We start from the raw sequence: 16,082 nt of genomic DNA on the forward strand, positions 1-16,082 counted from the left end.
CTGGGGCCCAGCCGGGCAGTGAGCAGGCCCAGGAGAAACTGTCACCCTGACATTGACTGAGGCCCACTGCATGCCAGATGCCGGACTGCCTTCTTGCTCCACAGGCGCCGCCACCTGATCATGGGGGGCACCACGACTCCCGCTTCACAGGTGACGGAAGCGGGGGCTCAGGAGTGACTTGGCTGAGACCAGTCAAGACTGGTTACCAAGACCAGTTACCAAGACTGGTCAACTTGCTAACTGAGGGCTGCTCACTGTTTTTTTTAAATTTTTTTTTTAATTTTTATTTATTTTTGAGACAGAGAGAGACAGAGCATGAACGGGGGAGGGTCAGAGAGAGAGGGAGACACAGAATCTGAAGCAGGCTCCAGGCTCTGAGCTGTCAGCACAGAGCCCAATGTGGGGCTCGAACTCATGGACCGTGAGATCATGACCTGAGCCGAAGTCGGACGCTTAACCGACTGAGCCACCCAGGCGCCCCAGCTGCTCACTGTTTAACAGGACATTCCCTAGAGTCTGTGAGAACAGCAGCATTTCAGAGGTTTTTTTTTTTTTTATATTTAAATTTTCTTTCTGAAATGATTTTCCTAGGCTGTGATGGAAGGCCGGTTTAAATGGTATCTACCCTCATCAGAGGGGCTAGGATGAAGAGGACAGTTTAGGATTGGTTAAAATCCAAGAACAGGGCAGGGGTCCTTAGCCAGCGCCACGATCTTAAACACTTCGTTTGAGGTCACTGTGATGAAAATGTGCATTTCGACTACCCTCTGGTTATTTTAATTCTTAGGATTCTTTAGTTCATTGTGAAATTATGGACATAATAAAAACGTTCTTAAGAGTTAGGTATCCTAGACTCCAATAAAAACTTAGATTTGAATGGGGGCACCTGGATGGCTCAGTCGGTTAAGCATCTGACTCTTGATTTCAGCTCCGGTCATGATCTCAGCGTCGGGAGGTGGAGCCTTGTGTTGGGCTTTGCACTGGGTGTGGAGCCTGCTTAAGATTCTCTTTCCTTCTACCACTCACACACGCTTGCTCTCTAAAATAAACTTGTAAATAAATAAATAAATAAATATTTATTCAAAAAATTAATAATTAAAAAAATTAAAGTTAAAAAAAAGGTATGGAATATAAAAATTAAAAGGTTTAAATTTATACTTTTTGTGCCTATTCTGTTAATTTTCTTTGTGGTGGAAATAAAAATCCTTATTACAATTGGGGGGGAAAAAAAAAAGGTGGGTGGGAACTTGTCCAGGGTCACCCAGCCTGTGGACACCCATCAGCCAGAATTTGAACCCAATGCAGCATTCTGGTGACTTCCATTGCCTCTGCAAGGCACTGAGCCAGATTCTTTAGGAGAAATCTGGGGATTTCTCCTTCCGGGGAAGGCATTCTTAGTGTTGTTATTAAAATAACCTTTTTATTTTGCAATACCTCTAGGTGTACAGAAAAGTTGCAAAAATAGTACAGGGCAGCCATCTTTCACCCAGGCTTGCCCCAATGTAAATGAGTCAGAGGGACTTGGCCGGAACCAGTCCACATGTGTCAAAACCAGGATGTTAACAATCGATATGGTTGTTATTAGCTACAATGCTATTGACTGAACTGCAGATTTCATTGGGATTCCACTAGTTTTTCTAATATTTTTTTTTCTCTTCCAGGATCCAATCCACATTGCATTTATGGTTCTTAATTTTGGGGGTAGGGGGAGGTCTAGACACTGGCCTGGCCCATGGATTTAGATTTGAACTGACATACTTTTTAAATCTGCTCTATTAAAGCCCATTCTCTACACATCATCAATTTTCAAACTGCACCTTGCAACCCATTCATACGGGGGCCTGACCCTGAGGGTTCACAGATCCCCCCCCACCTGCCGAGGGAGGCCAGTGGATAGAATTCAGGGGGTCTGTGAACTTGGATGGGGGGAAAATGGCATCTTAATTTTCACATTAGTGTTTCCTTCTATTTTGAACACAGGCAACAAAAATAGGGGAGTCTTGGCTGTGCTTGTGATTTTGTCAGGAAGAGAAAGAAGATATTTTCATATGTCAACCACTGCGGATCTCAAAATATCATTTGTGCTAATTGGTACCTCTCTAGACCTTCTCATTTGATGTAATTATGAACCACATACTGCTGTTACCTTAGCATTTTGGTAATTATATTTCAGTAGAATTGTTTCTCTGCAATCCTAGGAATTTTCTTTTAGGCATTTAAGAATATTCTCAGAAGGGATCTGTAGGCTATCATCAGACAGCCAAATTTTCTTGACACCAAAGTATTGTCTTAGCAAGGTAATAAAAACTTCTGTTAGGTAGTAAATAATGATAAAATGCACTTATATAGCTTCTATGAATGTGACAGTGTTATTAGCACTTTATCTACCTTGTTTTCATAATCACTGTATTTTATATATAATAGAAATCATATAAATATGTAAGCCTACATAAAATCCCCATTTTATAACCTAATTGGTCAACTAACAAGATAGTGCCACAACTCTAAGTAACCCAGATTTTTAGAATTCCCTCCACTCGAGGAGTCCTCAAGGAGGTGGGTGAATCCCCAGAAATTATACACAATGTGCGAATAATCAGATCACTATTTTACCACTTGTGGGCAGGCGCTCTACATGCTGACTCTTTGGTGCTCAGGACACCTCGAGAGGTAGGGAAGGTTGCTCCCACTTTACAGACGGGTAAACAGGCTCCAAATGGCAAAGTCACTTCCTGCAGATCCTACAGCTAGTTAATGGTAGGACTGGGATTTAGACCACAATACTACCCAAATGTATACCCAAAGTATAAATTTGCTGGGCAAGAGGGCCCACAGCTTTTTTATAATGTTTAAGCAAATTTGTTGATGCTTAATTTACATGTCCCACAGCTCGGTCACATTTGAGTCCTTAACTCAAAAACTGTTAGAACCTCTTCCCCAAACACCAGGCATTTAAAATTGGATTCAACAGGGCTGCCTAGGTAGCTCAGTTGGTTAAGCATCAGACTTCGGCTCAGATCATGATCTCACAGTTAGTTCAAGCCCCACATCAGCCTCTGTGCTGACAGCCCAGAACCTGGAGCCCACTTCGAGTTCTGTGTCTCTCTCTCTCTGCCTCTCCCCTGCCCCTGCTCACACTGTCTCTCTCTCTCTCTCTCTCTCTCTCTCTCTCTCTCTCAGGAAGAAGTAAACATTAAAAAAAAAATTTTTTTTAATGTTTATTTTTGAGACACAGAGCATGAGCAGGGGAAGGGCAGAGAGAGAGAGAGGGAGACACAGAATCTGAAGCAGGCTCCAGGCTCTGGGCTGTCAGCACAGAGCCTGACGCGGGGCTCAAACTCACAAACCATGGGATCATGACCTGAGCCAAAGTCAGATACTTAACTTACTGAGCCACCCAGGCTCCCCAAGCATCTGACTCTTGATTTTGGCTCAGGTCATGATCTCGCGGTTCGCAGGATCAAGCCTCACAGCAGGTTCTGTACTGACAGCATGGAGCCTACTTGGTATTCTCTCTCTCTGCCCCTTCCCTGCTCTCACTCTCAAAATAAATAAAAATAAACTTAAAAAAATTGGATTTAACAGGCAAAGGAACTTCCTAAGAACCCAACCATTGCATCACATGTGCTGGTCTCCAGCCCCATTACTCACACTGATCTCTTTGGAAAGTTCCTTATTCCCACCTGCAGCTCCCTACCTCCTCACAGCCAAGCCAAATGTTTCTCACACTTCTTACAGGAAGCCCTCCTTCCTGTTTCCCTGGGCTACCGTACCTCTGCCTCCAGTACTCCCACCCTCACTACAAAAACACCTTATAATAGATTTCAGTTAGTGATGTGTCTGACTTCCCCACTTGACTATAAGCTACTCGAGGGCAAGAACCACATCCAACTTGTTACTGTATACTTCCCAGAGGGCCTGGTAAGACAGGAGGTGCTTAAGGATGGAATGAATGAATGCTGGGTCATCTTAAAATCACCTGGGGAGCTTTTAAAATAAAATGCCCAGGCCCTACTCAGAGATCGTGAGTCATCTGACTCAGGTGTCTGTCTTTAAGAGCTCCCCAGGGGAGTTTTAAAAGCCAGGGTTGAGAACCATCCAATGAGCCCAACACTCTCCTTGTAGGGATGAAGGTCAGAAGACATCTGGTGAAAGTCACAGAGCTACTGAGAACAGCCAATCATCACTTATCAGGTGCTAAGGGGGCTGGGCACGTGGTAGGTGCTCAGTAAATGGGGAATGAATGAACGAACGAAGAATATAGCAGCCCAACCTTCTCATTTTCCAGATGGGGGGATGGGGGTCCGAAAGACAACAAAACAAGCAGTGGAAATTCTGAAACATGAATTTCTAGAATCTGGCATACAGTAGGCACTCAATAAATGCTTATTAAATGAACCAAGGTTACAGTGAGCCCCAATAAGTCCAGCTGTGTGATTGGGACTGGACTTCAACCCTCTTCCCTTCCAGAGCAGACAAGGCTGCAGATGGACGTCAAGTTCCAATGGGGGGGTCAGACATAATCCCCCCCAAACTCTTAAAAGGAGTAGCTCAGCACCAACTCCCTGGAAGAAGGGGTGTATAGGCAGCAGGAAGATGGAGGGGCAGGCTCTCTATCCCCTGTAGGTGTCCCCCCAGCCCTCACCTTGGCACTGGTAATCACTCCATAGGGAGAGAACTCTCTTCTCAGCTTCTCATCATCGATGGAGTCATCCAGGTTCTTAACATACAGGTTCACACCCTAGAAAGAGAGGTTACTGTGGATGTGTCCCTTCCCCTCCATGCCCCAGGTTACCTCATGTCGGGGACCAATGTAGGCCACGGGGGCCCTGGAAGCCTTGGCCACCAAGCCTCCTGCTTCCAGTCTGGCATGGCACCCATGCCCCCAGCCAGCGTGCCCATCACTGGAAGCTGCAGCCCCCAAGGCCCCTAAAGCCAGCTTCCTGGGGGTGGGATTGCTGGAGAAAGGCTTCATATTCAGGACCCTCCACACACACACTCACATGGCTGCAGCTGTCACCAGGGGTCTGACCCTCACCTGGTAACGGGTCAGCCGGTCCTGCTTCATCTGCTCGAACCTACGCTTCAGCTCATTCTGCCTTTCCACCCGCTTCTGGGCCCGGCCCACGTACAGTAGCCGCCCTCTCACCTCCTTCCCATTCATGTCCGTCACGGCCTGGGCAGAGAGGGAGCGAGCGTCCTTGGTAACCACCCCCATGAGGCCCTGGCCTCCAGTCCCTGCAAACCAGGCCAGCCTTGTTAGCTGAGAATAATTAGTATCAGGATAAAAGCCACTTAAAGAATCCACTTTTTTAAAAACATGGGACAAAATTTCAGAGTAAACCGTAGATTAAAAAAAAAAAACAAAACTTGATTTGCGCTCTACTTTAAGAAGTGAAATTGAAATTTGCAAAGTTTCCCACAGTTAACCTTTAGGTACACACTGATGATCTGAACAGAGCAGGGAGAATTCTTTCAAAACGGCATGAGCGCATAATCAACATCCTTCACTTCATGCTGGATTTCACAGCACAAAGAATCCTTTTTACTAACTACGAAGGCTTTCGTTTTTGTTAAGAAACATGTCTTAACCCTTTTTTCTTCTTCTTTTCTTCAGATAGCTGGCCTAAGCATGCCACATCCTAAATGGTCAGTGGCTTTGATTGCACGGAATCCTACATCTTCTACAAGATGTGCAACTTCTCTTAATGCATTTATACTGAACTGAATTTACATGGACTTAACTGCAAAAAAAAAAAAAAAAAAAAAAAAAAAATCAGCAAAAAGGTAGACTCGTGTGTGTCCCAGCTCGATGGTTAGGGTTAGACACTAGTGTTAGTGTTAGTGAGGAGATGTTTGAAAAGGGCCTTTTTAAAACGTAAGCTCTAACACCCAAAGTGGGGCTTGAACAAAAGGGAATTTTGTAAGTGGCCAACTAGTTAGTAAATATTTTTATATCATGAGGATATTTCCTTACCTAAATATGCAAATCTATGTAAACATAGTCGAAGGCCACAGAAACTGCTAGTTGTACGTCAGTCTTTAAGGTCATTACCTGGGTTTTCTATTCTGTTCCACTGGTCTACAGGTCTATTTTTCTGCCAGCACCACACTGTTTTGATTACTACAGTTTTGTAATATAACAATGGAATATCACTCAGCGATTAGCAAGAAGGAAATATTGCCATTTCAAGGTCATAGATGGAGCTAGAGAGTATAACGCTAAGCAAAATAGAGTAAGGCAAATACCGTATGATTTCACTCATTTGTGGAATTTAAGGAAAAAAATGAGCAAAGGGAAAAGGAGAGAGAGAGAGAGAGAGAGAGAGAGAGAGAGAGAGAGAGAGAGAGAGGCAAACCAAGAAACAGACTCTCCACTATAGAGAGTAAACTGAGGGTTACCAAAGGGGAGGGGGCGGGTGGGTTAAATAGGTTAGTTAACATACAGCGTAATATTAGTTTCAGGTGTACAATATGATTCAACACTTCATCACCCCGTGCTCATCACAAGTACACTCCTTAATTCCCATCACCTATTTAACAAGATTTCATTGTTTTTTATGGGTAATATCCCATTGTGTGTGTGTATGTGTGTGTGACCCCACATCTTCTTTATCTACTTGTCAACTGATGGACACTTGGGCTGATTCCATAACTTGGCTATTGTAGATAATGCTGCTACAAACATCAGGGTGCATATAGAATTGTTGAATCACTATATTGTACACCTGAAGCTAATATAACACTGTACAAAAGAAAGTCATGCTTACAGAAATCATTAACATAAAAGTCATTACCAAAGTCTCTAAGACTGTGGAGTCTATAGACCCCTGAGTCTTCACCCACCTCTTCCAACTTGTCGTTTTACAGGTGAGCAAACCAAAGCCTAGAGAGAGAGTGGCATTTGTCCAAGGACACACAAGAAGTCACCTCTCGAAAGGAGCCATTCACTTAAGAACAAGACTTCTGAGTCAGAAAGAGCTGGTTCTAATCCCCATGTTGCCTCTTGCTAGCTACCACCCTGTGGAGCCTGAAAACGGTTTAGTCCACACTGGTGAAGCAGCGAGGAGAGCGTATGCAGCCCTCAGCACAGTGCCCGGCCCATGGCAAGTGCCCAGCAAGAAGTGGCTGCCGTCAAGATGGCACCAGGTAGGCTCTCTAGCCAGAACCCACAATGAGCTGAGATCCCCCTTGTCCAACGGTCTTCATGGGGCAGCATCCAAGGAAAGAGCTTTAGGGTAGGAAGGCAAATGGGACAACATCACTCCAGCTCGGTCACTGTGTGACCTTGTACCATTCACCTGTTCAGCCAATAGGTAGCTAGTACGTACTGGCAGGTGCAATGCTGGAGATTTAAGGGTGAAATGAGATCCGGCCCCTACCCTCAGTTCTATTACATGGAAATCCGTGTTAATGATGGAGAGAGACAGAAAGGGCACCTCACCAGAAGCACGGGATGAAAGAAGAGGCTCCTCGGTGGAGGGAAAGCATAAGCGGAGACCCACAGGATAAGCACTAAGTAGTCTGAAGCCATGCCGTCTGATACGGTGGTCACTAGCCGCATGCAGCTATCTGAGCACTTGAAATATGGCTAGTCTGAGTTGACATGTACTGGAAGTACCAGGTTTCAAAGAATCAGTACCAAAAAAGGGGGGATGTAAATCTGTTTTTATATTGAATACTCACTGGAGTGATAATTTCAATATGTTAAATTGAATGGTAGACATTATTAAAATCAATTTCTGGTGGGGTTTTTTTTTTTTTTTACCCCTTTTAATATGGCTACTGGAAAATTTTAAATCTCGTACGTGGCTCCCATTATATTTCTACTGGATAGCACTAATCCAAAGAGTAAGAGAAGGGAAAGGTTTGAGAAACAGCATGTATCTGCAAAGGCCTGCGAGCAAGAAATAACCTAAGCGCTTCCCCTCCCTGGCCTCAATCCCACCATCAATTCAAGAAGAGGGTGGTGGCTGTCTCAGAGACCCCTCTACTTCCCCTGGGTGACAAGAATCTATGAAAAGCAGTCAGCGTTAGGGTTTAGAAGCACCAGGTGAGGCTGCAACCTTCTGCCTTCGCCACAGGCAGGCAGGGCCCTGACTGTTGTGGGCCCAGGCTGGGGAGGAACTTTCTTCTCCTCTGTGGGCAGCTGGAGCCCCCTCCTCCTGATCTCCTTTCTTCCTAGTACTGGTGTGGTACCTCCTCCAGGAAACGACCATGGGGAGGCTCTTACCTTCTGGGCTTCCTCATGCTTCTCAAAGTTGACAAAGCCGAAGCCCCGGGAGTGGCCGCTGTCATCCCTCATCACCTTCACACTCAGCATCTTCCCTGGGAAGGGCCAACCTGGCTCAAAGGGGAGTTGGGGAAGCCCCAAGATGCTCCCCTTCCTCCCCCAGTTCCTCAAGAAGCTCCAGAAAGGCTCCTCCGCCCAACCCAACCTGGGGACAGAAGACAAAGTGATGCCCGATTCCCTTGGGGAACACGCCCACCAAACTGGGAGAAGAGGTCCTGTAGGCCCTGCTCGTCCACGTCCACGTGGAGGTTCTTCACATAAATGTTGGTGAACTCCATGGCCCGAGCTCCCAGCTCTGCTTCCCTCTCCCGTCGAGACTTGAAGTGGCCAACAAAGCTGTGGACACACTGACAGGGTAGGTAGCTGCCAGCCATTAGTCACCCCCATTCCACCCAGCAACCCTGGGTCACTTGGGTCAATTGCCATCAGCCTCCAGGCACCTATATCCCTCATCAAAAGGCTGGGAAGGGCAATACTCTTTAGATGGATTACATCCAAGGCCAGACCACTTCCGACAGCCAAGATTCTATGTTCTAGCATCGGGTTAAGAAGATTTCATTCTATGGGGCACCTGGGTGGCTCATTCCATTAAGTGTCAGACTTCACCTCAGGTCATGAGCTCGCAGTCCGTGAGTTCAAACCCCACATTGGGCTCTGTGCCTACAGCTCTGAGCCTGGGGCCTGCTTCGGATTCTGTGTCTCCCTCTCTCCCCTCACCCCCCACTCATGCTCTGTCTCTCTCTCTCTCTCTCTCTCAAAAATAAATAAATGTTAAAAAAAAAAAAAAGATTTCATTCTTGGGGTGCCTGGGTGGCTCAGTCAGTTAAGCATCGGACTCTTGTTCTCAGCTCGGATCATGATCTCACGGTTCTTGAGTTCAAGCCCCGCATCAGGCTCTGCACTGACAGCGTGGAGCCTGTTTGGGATTCTCTCTCTCTGCTCCTCTCTGTCTCTCTCAAAATAAACTTTATTTAAAAAAGATTTTATTCTTGTGGCAAATGCACAGAGACCTCCTACCATACACCAGGCAGTTGAGTGTACACGAGGGAAGAGCAGGAACTAAAGAGTCCTACAGAGGAGGGCTTGAGTCCCCACTCTGCAGTTGCCTACCAGTGTGACCCTGGGCAAGTTACTTCACCTCTCTGAGCCTCAGTGTTCATTCTTATAAAATTGGGGATGAGGGACACTTGGCTGGCTTGGTCGATAGAGCATGAGGTTCTTGGTCTCAGGGTTGTAAGTTCAAGCCCCATGTTAAATTAAATTTTTTAATTTAAAATTTAAATTTAAAAAATTGTTCTTAAATGATTTTTGAGAGACCGAGTGCGAGCGGGGGAAGGGCAGAGAGAGAGAGAGAGAGAGAGAGAGAGAGGGAGACACAGAATCTGAAACGGGCTCCAGACTCTGAACTGTCAGCAGAGAGCCCCACACGGGGCTCAAACTCATGAACCACAAGATCATGACCTGAGCCGAAGTTGGACGCTTAACCGACTGAGTCACCCAGGTGCCCCTAGAGATTACTTTAAAAGAGAAATAAATAAATAAAATAAAAACTGGGGATGAAACTCAGATCACAGGCATTTGCTTATTCACTTCACAGGCACTGGGTACACTAGAGAAGCAATAGTGACAGAACCAACATGGTCTACACATGGGGAAACACATCTAGGAAAGTATCCTAGATTAAGGGAAAAAAAACAGGAGAAAAGTTAATGGTGTCTATGGCACACGTAGCACAAATAAGCTGTAGCTGACACTAAAGATGGAACAGCAAAGGTGAGCTCGGGCAGACGGTGGCTAACGAAGGTCACGTCCTTTGCAGAACTGGGGAAAGCCAGCCAGGCTCAGTTGCATGGACAGGAGCCGCCCCCGAGAAACTGGCCAAGGTAACCCTCAGTGCATCTTCCGGCTCAAAGCCACTTTGCCTCCACGGCACCAAGCGTGGGGCTGGCCATCACCGGGGCAGAGTCACAACTGGGGACGGGGAACCCCAGAGCAGGGTCTCTCCAGCATCTGCAGCTCAACTGTCCTGTCCATGAAGAGGGGTGGCAGGGGGTGGGGGAGGGATGCCGCCCTTAAAGGTATGAAGATGGTGGGCTAAGCTCAGGCCTGCTTCCCTTCCTGTCCCCAAATCCCATGAAACGACACAAAAGGTTTACGAAAAGAATTTTCACAGCCATGCCAAGAAGGCTGGAAAACAGATGAAGTCACTGACTCCAGGGGTGACGTGGCCACTAGCTGTTCCTGCTGGAACTGCAAAATCCCTACTCGGAGCAATGCTCTCACGAGCATTAGCAGCCCCGTTTTGACTTGGGGAAAGGGAGCTCCTGAGACCCTGAACCCTGCTGAGGTCACACTGCCAGGAATGTTACCAGCTGCGGCTCAGTGGCTGGTGCCCATCAGACGGTGACGGATGGCATCAGCCCCCTCCCCAGGTCGGCCGCGGCCCTGCCCCCCCCCCCCCCCCGTGCACCACTCACACTTTGCGGTCATTCAGCAGCATCCCGTTCATGGTGACGATAGCCTGCTGAGCGGCCTCATGGGTTTCAAAGTGGACGAAGCCAAAGCCTCGAGAACCATGATTGTCACACACCACCTGGGCCACGGGGGAGAAGGACAGAGGCAGCATGCAACCGAGGGTTCGGGTAGAAAAGAATGGCACAGGTAACAACTGCTATTTGAGTGTTTGCTCTGTGCCCCACACACAGTCCCTCCACCTTTAACTCAAGCCCCGGCTCTTCCATTCAGATTTAATCACGGTGACTGGGGCCCCCACTCTGGGCCGAGCACCACTGAGGGTATCACATGCTCATCTTGTTACATTTTACTATAAGAACCCCTCCAGGCAATTCTGAGCCTCTGAGCCCCAGCCTGACTGGGGAAAATAGGAATAAATGACTAGCCCAAGGTCACTAGCCAGCCATGCTTCTGATTATTATGGCTACCACTTAGACGGGGAGCAGAGTACCAGGTATCCTTACGTTGTGAAGATTACCAGACGTAAAACACAGGCACAACAAGCCTATGAGGTGGCTTCTACAACCGCCCCCTTTTAGAGGAAGCTGAGGTATGGAGAGCTTAGAAAACGGGCCCAAGGGTACATTGCTAGCCAGGAAGTGGAAGTGGCAGGATCTGAACCCCAGGCACCAAAGTCCAAGGTCTGACCGACTCTGTAGCGCTGACTCTGCTCAGCAGCTGGCTGCACTATAGGTCTGGTTCTCTTCCCACTGTGCTATGGAAACCTTTCCTGGGCCTTTGACTGCATGGTCACTATGCTTTTCCCTCAGAGCCCCATTTCCAGCTATTCCTAAAAGTGTCACCATCTCCAACCAGCCTGAGAGATCCCAGGGCGGGGCTGACATTTGTGTGCCTTGCAGCTAACCCAGCCCAATGGCCCACAGCAGGTCCTCAGTAGGCCTCAGACACTCGCCTGAGTCACATACAGCTTTCTGTCCAATCCATAGGGGTCCAGAGGAAGCCTCAAGGCTTGGCTGCCAGGATGGCCTTAGTTAGCAGCCCTCCTATATCCCTTTATAATTTCTGTCCTGTCTCTCTGAATCTGGGCTGGTCTCAGGACTTGCTTTGGCCAAAGAAGGCAGTAGAAGCAGTGGTGTGCCAGTTCCGAGCTTACATCTCAAGAGGCCTGGTGAGCTTCCACTCAGTCCCCTGGGCCACGGTCACGAGAATAGCCTGAGCTAGCCCGCTGGAGGAGGAAAGACTGTAGGGAGGAGAGCCGAGGTGCTCCAGCTGACAGCCAACCACCCTCTAGAAGCAGAGCCAGCCAGCTCTCAGTGGGCATATGAAGGAGCCCAGCCAAGAGCAGAAATGCCCGGCTGAACCCCGTCCAGATTGCCCACTGCAGAATTAGGAGCTGAATAAATGGTTGTTGACAGCCCCTAACCTCTGACGTTGGTTACGCAGCCAGAGCTGACTGATACACAGGTGGCCTCTGATGGATCTGCGAAGAGACCAACTGAACGTGCTCGCTGCGCCTGAGCTGTACCGAAAAGCCATGGGCCGCGGGGCAAGGCGTTGCTCAGTGTCCCTCTACCATACAGGTATGCGACACAGACCCTCCCCCGCGAGGGGGCACACCCACCTTGCAAGAGAGGATGTTCCCAAAGGTGGAGAAGGTGTCATATAAGGCCTTGTTGTCTATGGAGTCCTCCAGGTTCTTGATGAAGATGTTGCCCACACCCGACTTGCGGAGTCCTGGGTCCCGCTGGGACCACATGATGCGGATGGGCTGTCCTCTGATCACTTCGAAGTTCATGGTGTCCAGTGCCCGCTCCGCTGGACAGGAGGAGGAGGAGAAAAGGGAGCAAGTAAGGGTATTTCTTTCCCTGAGCCCGGAGGCGCTTAACTGGAAGCAGAGCAAAGAAAACAGTGCCACTGTCTGGGTGTCACTTGAGAGAAGAGCCTGGAGCCTCAGAGGAGATGAGCAGAAATAATTAACGTGCATGGCGCTCCTCCCACCCTCGTGTTGGGGTCCCATTCAGCTCCTCACAATAGCCACGTGAGCATGGATGCGTAGCCCCACTTCACAGAGGGAAACTGAGGCTCAAAAAGGGGGAAGGATCAGTGGCAGAGCAGGTCTACCACGGTTTCGAGAGCACGTGGGGTAGATAAAAAGGGAAAGGAGGGTCCTTTAGACAAAGAGTGGCAGCAGTTAGGGGAAATGAAAGCTCAGAAGTGTGGAGAGGCAGAGCGGAGATTCAATCCCCAGCAGCAGGACTCTGGGGGATAACACCTCTCTGAGCCTGTTTCTTCACCTGTAAAGTGGGGATGATGAGACTATTACCCACCTTCCCACATCTAACAAAGGGAGAGAATACCACCCACCCCCGGGGTTGAAAATTAAATCAGGTATGCGGGGCACCTGGGTGACTCAGTCACTTAAGCACGGGACTTTGCCTCAGGTCTCACGAACTGTGAGATAGAGCCCCCGCATGGGGTCGGGAGTTGGGGGGGGGCTCCTTGCTGACAGCGCAGAGCCTGCTTGGGATTCTCTCCCTCTGCCTCCCCCACTCCCCCACTCTCAAAATAAATAAATAAACTTTAAAAAAATCAGGTACGTAAGGTGCCTTGCATTTTGTGCCTGGTACAAAATAGGAGTTTGGTAAATGGTAGTGTGTCTGAGAACAGCACCCTAGGCCCATTCTCCGGCCACTGCTACGGCCTGCTCCCTGCCAGTAAGAGGTAAACTTTCTCTTCCCTGGAGCTCGATTTATACCATCTGTGAAATCTGGCAAAAAGGTCAGGGCGTGCAGGGCTTGGAGGAAGATGTTAGAGGCAGTGTGGAGTAAAGCAGAGAGCGAAGGAGAAGGCTCTCTGGGATCCAGCTCAGTCACCTGCTGGGAAGCCAGCAAAACCACCCCCAGCAAACCTCCAGTTTAGGAAACCTCCCTATCCACCCAGGAGACCCAGAGTAAGAGTGGCGGCTTTTGAACTCGGCTGGGGCAGCCCTTTTTTGGTGGTTTCTGGAGTCTTATGCCTGAAGGTTATAGCTACCATTCTTCTCTAAGATTAGCACTTACTGAGCCCTCCTGCTGCACCAGATGATACTGGAGAGACGTCATAGACACAGTTCGTTCCTTCCACGCTACTGGGGGATAAGCCGTAGCCCCATCTCACAGAAGAGGTACTGAGTGTGAGCTCTTGCTCCGGCTCACAGCCCGACCTGGCGCTCTCAGTCTTTATCCTCTCCACTGTCAAAGTGTGGCCGTAACCACCTGGCAAGCTCTAATCAATCCTATCAGCTCTGAAAAACTCTGTTGGGGCCTGGAGTGGAGGGGTTTTCAGGGTTCCCCAAGGAGGAGCCTCTTGGTGCAAGCTCAGGTCTGGCAGCCCCGCAAGGCGGAGTCCGAGGCCCAGCTCTCCTGGCTTCCCCACTCCACCTGTATCCTCCCCAGGTGCCTTGACTTTCTCACCCTCCCGACCACTCTACATAAGGTAGGTACGATCCCCATTTTTCGGACATGCGACTGAAACTCAGAACGGTTGATTAATTGCTCAGTCACACAGCTGCCGGCCTTCTGATCCGAGGCCGGCGTGACCCCTTAACCCCTTAGCTGTTTTCACTCAGCCTTTATAGCTCTCCTCTGTACAACGGAGCACCAATAAAACACACGGTGAGCTCACACTAATTGCTCGTAGCGGTCTCAGGGGGCTCTTAGGGACAGGGCCCCTTCCAACCCCTTGTATCTCTGGGCCTCAGTGTCCCTGGTTGCAAAATGAGAGATGCAGGAGCAGCCAGAGATGGCAGCGGGGGCCTGAGATGCCATCTGTCGGTCGGTGCGTCTGTGCCCTCCCCCCGGGGGCTCACCGTCGGCGGGCTGTTGGAAGTTGATGTAGGCGTAGCCCAGCGAGCGGCGGGTGGCCACGTCGCGGCACACGCGGATGGACAGGATGGGGCCGGCGGGCGAGAACTTCTCATACAGCATGGCCTCGGTCACGTCGGGGTGCAGGTCGCCCACATAGAGCGAGGCGAGCGGGTAGCCCGGACCGCTGGCGTTCATGGCGGGAACTGAGACGCCGCTCCGGGGCTCTCCCTCTCCGGCGGCAGCCCCTCCCTTTAGCGCCCGCCCCGCCCCGCCCCCCCAGCTGGGACCCCTCAGCGCTCCAGGGGCCCCAGGTGGTGCCCCTGGGACCCCGCCTCCGGAGGCGGGGCGCGCCCTCAACCGGGCCTGCGGGGACGCGGGTAAGAGCGGGGCCGGATCCCAGTTCCAATCCCGAAGGTCATTGCCTTTCTGGGCCCTTCTCAGTAACAGGGATGGCTCTCTTCTCAAGCGTTCGAGGGAACCGCGCATTTTGTGTTTCACACACGAACAGAATCCCCAGCCGGAAACTCAGCTTCAAAGCTTGCGCACCTCGCCTCCTGGAAGGAGTCTTTTTATCGACACAGCCCGAATCCAGCACCCCCTCCTGGAACTGGCCGTGTGAATTGGGACTGAAGGCTCCACGTGAAAGTTTGAGACCACAGAGGTCTCCCTTGACACTGGGTCTCCCGTTGCTGAAATCTTTTCCGGGACCTTTCCTGTCTGCCTTTCTTTTGAACAAGCCATTCCACCTGCATTCCATCCGGAAGGTTCACCATTACTCTCTAGGGACAGCAGGGACCTAACAGTACAAGGTTGTGACAGTGACCCCAAGCTCAGCTTGCAGCCTTAACCTACCTGTGGTGTGGGGGCATAAAAAAAAAAAATCCCAACCCACAGTGGACCACTAAGTCTTGCCAGTATTTCCCCTCGCCTCTCACAGCGACTCTCCCGTCCCCTACTATAAGAGGGTATAGGCAGGCAGGTTCCCACGGCCCTTTGAGGGTGGTTGCCACAGATGGAAGTTCTGGAACTAGTCTGGTTGGGCAGCACATGGTAGCAAGCCAGCCCCAAACCCATTCTCACCTTGGGCTGAAATACACTCTACCCTGATGTTTTTCCCCCCCTCTCCTTGTGGGAGTGTGCAAGTTTTTGCAAAGGGGGCAGACGCCATAAGGAAACAGGGTTGCAGGCTACCATGAACAGTGACAGGGATTCGTAGAACCCTGGAAATGACCAAGCCTTGTGCAACCATCTCTCACAGGGTTTAAAAAAAGGGGGTGGGGGGACGTGTGTGTCTTGAATGGGATGCAAAATAAATGTAGATAACAAATCCCAGAAGCTAAAAAAGACACGGTTTGTTGTGGAAGGTGGAGAGGTGGCACAGAATGGGTGGAAAATGGTTGTTAATTAATGCTAATTTCTTCCCTTTTACAACACCTTGACTTGGGGTTCTAACTGGGATGAAATAAGGA

The 16,082-nt window shown here is 49.4% G+C and overlaps 1 protein-coding gene across 5 annotated transcripts in view; it reads right to left on the reverse strand.

Annotated features, from left to right (window-relative positions):
- The window catches only part of PABPC1L (poly(A) binding protein cytoplasmic 1 like), a 20,801-nt gene extending 5,919 nt beyond the window's left edge, over window positions 1-14,882 (reverse strand). For 4 of the 5 annotated variants that reach the window (XM_047854003.1, XM_047853999.1, XM_047854001.1 and 1 more), the window contains exons 1-7: window positions 14,616-14,882; window positions 12,390-12,583; window positions 10,771-10,886; window positions 8,490-8,629; window positions 8,234-8,328; window positions 5,039-5,176; window positions 4,646-4,741 (exon numbers count right to left, since the gene is read on the reverse strand). In XM_047854003.1, coding sequence (XP_047709959.1) covers window positions 4,646-4,741; window positions 5,039-5,176; window positions 8,234-8,328; window positions 8,490-8,629; window positions 10,771-10,886; window positions 12,390-12,583; window positions 14,616-14,808 — 972 coding nt within the window. In that variant the 5' untranslated portion in view covers window positions 14,809-14,882. The remainder of the gene's footprint in view (window positions 1-4,645; window positions 4,742-5,038; window positions 5,177-8,233; window positions 8,329-8,489; window positions 8,630-10,770; window positions 10,887-12,389; window positions 12,584-14,615) is intronic. The other variant, XM_047854002.1, reaches the window with a different exon arrangement.
- Between the last annotated feature and the right edge of the window lie 1,200 nt (window positions 14,883-16,082).

This window comes from Prionailurus viverrinus, chromosome A3 (genome assembly GCF_022837055.1).
Source record: "Prionailurus viverrinus isolate Anna chromosome A3, UM_Priviv_1.0, whole genome shotgun sequence".
Classification (NCBI taxonomy): Eukaryota; Metazoa; Chordata; class Mammalia; order Carnivora; family Felidae; genus Prionailurus; species Prionailurus viverrinus.